At 42.9% G+C, this 3337-nt stretch overlaps 1 protein-coding gene across 8 annotated transcripts; it reads left to right on the top strand.

Annotated features, from left to right (window-relative positions):
- LOC127754034 (uncharacterized) lies at positions 1 to 2802 on the top strand. 8 transcript variants are annotated; one of them, XR_008012748.1, is made up of 4 exons: positions 1 to 534; positions 1518 to 1702; positions 1793 to 1829; positions 1933 to 2802. XR_008012748.1 is itself a non-coding variant. In XM_052279486.1 (3 exons), the coding sequence occupies exons 1-3, from the start codon at positions 156 to 158 to the stop codon at positions 1956 to 1958; spliced, it is 471 nt and encodes a 156-aa protein (XP_052135446.1). In that variant the 5' UTR covers positions 1 to 155; the 3' UTR covers positions 1959 to 2802. The 8 variants fall into 8 exon arrangements, 2 of the variants coding, with proteins under 2 accessions (XP_052135446.1, XP_052135445.1); XR_008012749.1 differs by having other exon boundaries at positions 1793 to 1845; XR_008012750.1 differs by lacking the exon at positions 1793 to 1829.
- The last annotated feature ends 535 nt before the right edge of the window (positions 2803 to 3337 follow it).

Here is a 3337-nt window from a genome sequence, read left to right as displayed (position 1 = left end):
CTTCCTCTCTCTCACTCTTTCTCTCCTCTCCCTCTCTTTCTCTCCCTCTCTCGGCACCGAGCACGAGTGGGCGCGGCGTGCGCGTGCTGGCGGCTGGCGGCCGCCGCGTCGTCCCCGTCGCTCGGGCTGCCCCCTCCGCGGCGGCACCGACCACAATGACGAGGAGGAGGCGCCGACCCCGACGACGACGACGAGTGGGCGGCGACGACAACGAGTGGGCGACGACGACGACGACGCGGGTGGTGGCGGCGGCACCGACCCCAATGACGATGACGAGTGGGCGGCGAAGCGGGCCTCGTCCCGCCCGGATCCGGAGACGGGAGTGGGCAGCGGGAGCGGGGGCGGCCGGCGGCGGGAGTGGGGGATCTGGCAGCGGCGCGGCGACGACGACCTCGGCGACGACGACGGCGGTGGGCGGCGGCGGCGAGGTCGGGCGCTGCGGATCCGGCGCGGTGGCGAGCGGCGGCGGCGTGCTTGGGCGCGGCGACGACGATGATGGCAGGCGGCGGCGGCGGCGAGCTCGGGCGCCGGCTGGTAGGGTTTTTTTTTAGAATTTTATATAAATGTTTACTTATTTCCTTAAATAATTTACTGCTACTGACTATTTGTCCTGACTCTTGCCTCTATATAATTTACATGATTAGACTTATTCATGCAGGGACAAATTAGACTTATTAATGACCTAACTATGCTATGATTTTTATTCAGATACTATAGTTTACTGTTTCCTGATAATTTTATAAACTACGATTGCATATACTTAAACTAAACATATATTTGTACACACTAATAGATGTCATTCATTTCTCTAAATATGCTCTGCTCTTCTAGCTGACCTAATATTGATACCTATTATTCTGCCAATGGATCCTAGATGCTTTATTTAGTGTCTATACTGAGAAATAGATTACTGTCTACCCATTTATGCTCTGCCTATTTAACTAGAAATAGTAGCACAATATTGATCTTGTCTAGTTATCTTAAGCTGTTGAGGTTAAATAGAACAATGATTATTTCTAACTATGCATGCATTCAAAATTCATTCTATGATGGCTTTACTGAACATTAGTTTATAAAACTATATGCAGATATAATCCTTAACTCAAATACACTTGTAGATCATCCAAGATAATTCTTGCTGTCAACTATGCACTTAGATGGCTGATCTATACTTGAATTATCCTACTAAGAGTCCATTAAATTTTAGATGATACTATCTTGTCCAATTACTCATGAAAATTATGTCTTTCTTATTGAACTAAGGATGCATATTCAGTAATATAACCCCAACACCTAGTACTAGTATATGCACAGATCAACATGGCTTCCATCTACTGAGGTTCATTTTTCAGGTTTAATGGATATAACTATGTGCATGCACACAACTCCTAAACATACTATTATATGCATCAACCAAGAATCATGCTATGATGTGATTTCAGTTCCATTTTAATCTTCTAATTACCTGCCATGATTTTTAAGTGACTGATATGTGTTTCCCTTCTCTGGTTCTGCAGTTGCTCCTCTGGACTCTGATTCAAAGATTCTCCTGATGGAGCTGTTCCATTTTTGCAATGCCTATGGTAGAGGATTTTGCTATACCTATCCTACAGGTTTTGCTATGCATAAGTCCAACAATGCCTAAGATTTGCCTGCTGCCGGAATTCTGATTTAGCTATGTCTATGTCCTCCTATTATACTCGTGAGTTTTGCTAGGCCTAAGCTAACTCATTCCATGTGTATGCTGGGTCTCTTTTTGGCTGAATCTATTAATTTCTTTTATGCATGTTAGCCGTAGCAACGACCAAGAGCGATGGCCATTCAGAGCTGTAGGTCCTGTTGTAGGTCCTGTTGGTGTTCTTCAACTTTTGCTGCCTTTGCTTCTGGAATCAAACAAGTTGTTTCAGGTGCTTCGATTTTTTGGTGCTGCAGGTCCTGCTGGTGTGGAGGGAACCTGAACTTGGAACTTCGATTTTTTTGGTGCTGCAAGTGTTTTCAGGTGTTTGTTGAACCAAAACTGGGTATGCTTGAATGTTGTGTGATTCTTGAACTTGCACAAGTTGGTAGCTTGGTTCTGCTACACAAATTTTTGTTGCTTGCTGTAGAACTATTGTTTGATTCTAGAAGCAGAGTATCTGAGACAATCTGTTATTAGGTTGAATCTGAGATAAACTATTGTTTGAATTTTGTTGTATTCTGTTTGTATCTACTATTAGTTGAATCTGAGATGGTATCTGTTATTAGGTTTGAATCTGAAATGGTATGAGAAATTGGATTGAATTTGTTGGGCTCAAATTTAATGGGCCTCTTTAGTGGGCTTTGATATGATAGTTGGTTGACAAAATGGGTCAGTTTTGAAATGGGCCTAATTCTGAAATAGGCCTATTTTAACATGGACTAGTTCTAAACAAATAATGGGCCGCTGTTAAATAATGAATGCGCCGTTTAAAAATATTTGCTGACGTTTAGCTGCCAGTCATCACACACGTGTCAACGACCACATCACCTGCCATGTTGGCCGCCACGTGGCAACCATCTGTGACATTTAGTTTTATCAGAAAGGTTGGGCTTGGGCTGGACTACACGAGCCAAAAGCGTTTTATGACGGTTAAAAAACGTCATAGATTGTGCTGATCCGTGACAATTTCGGAGAAAACATCGACAGATTTAATCTGTGACGCTCAATAGATGACGATAAGTAGAATCGTCATAGACAAATTTCTGTGATGAATTTTCAGCGATCCATAACGTCATAGATTTAATAGATTCTTGTAGTGACCGACAGTACTTAGAGAGAATAGTATGATATCTTCTACTTGACAATGTATAATTTATTTTACAGTAATTAAGAGAACTCAGTAGTGCTTTTTAACTCTAGTAGAGTTGTTTAAATACAGCATGCCTGCATACATACTGATCAGGATGCTAGGTCTCGATCTTCCAATAGGTATTAATAACTCTTGATTTGGTGGAATCATGACACACATGATCTGGCTTCCGATCAACACGATTCAAACCCTGCAAGCGCAGCACCACGTCTCCTCTGGTTATCAACCGTACCAAAACCCGGTTGATCTCGCCGAGAAGGCTAATCCCTGCATGCGAATCGAAGAAAACACAAGCAAGAATAAGATAGATTGCAACACAATTACATATGAATGATTAAGCATTCGAATTTGTGGTTCTACAAACCGATCTAGCGGCGGAACTGTTCTTGACAGATGTCACGCCCAAAAACTTAGCCCAAATTTCTAGACTATCTTGTGTATTAAATCCCTGTCCAGGACCAACCAGGTTACACAAAACGACAAATAATATACATTTCCAAACGTAAATA

The sequence above is a fragment of the Oryza glaberrima genome, chromosome 11, assembly GCF_000147395.1.
Source record: "Oryza glaberrima chromosome 11, OglaRS2, whole genome shotgun sequence".
In the NCBI taxonomy this organism is placed as follows: domain Eukaryota; kingdom Viridiplantae; phylum Streptophyta; class Magnoliopsida; order Poales; family Poaceae; genus Oryza; species Oryza glaberrima.
This window is presented reverse-complemented; position numbering and strand designations above follow the sequence as displayed.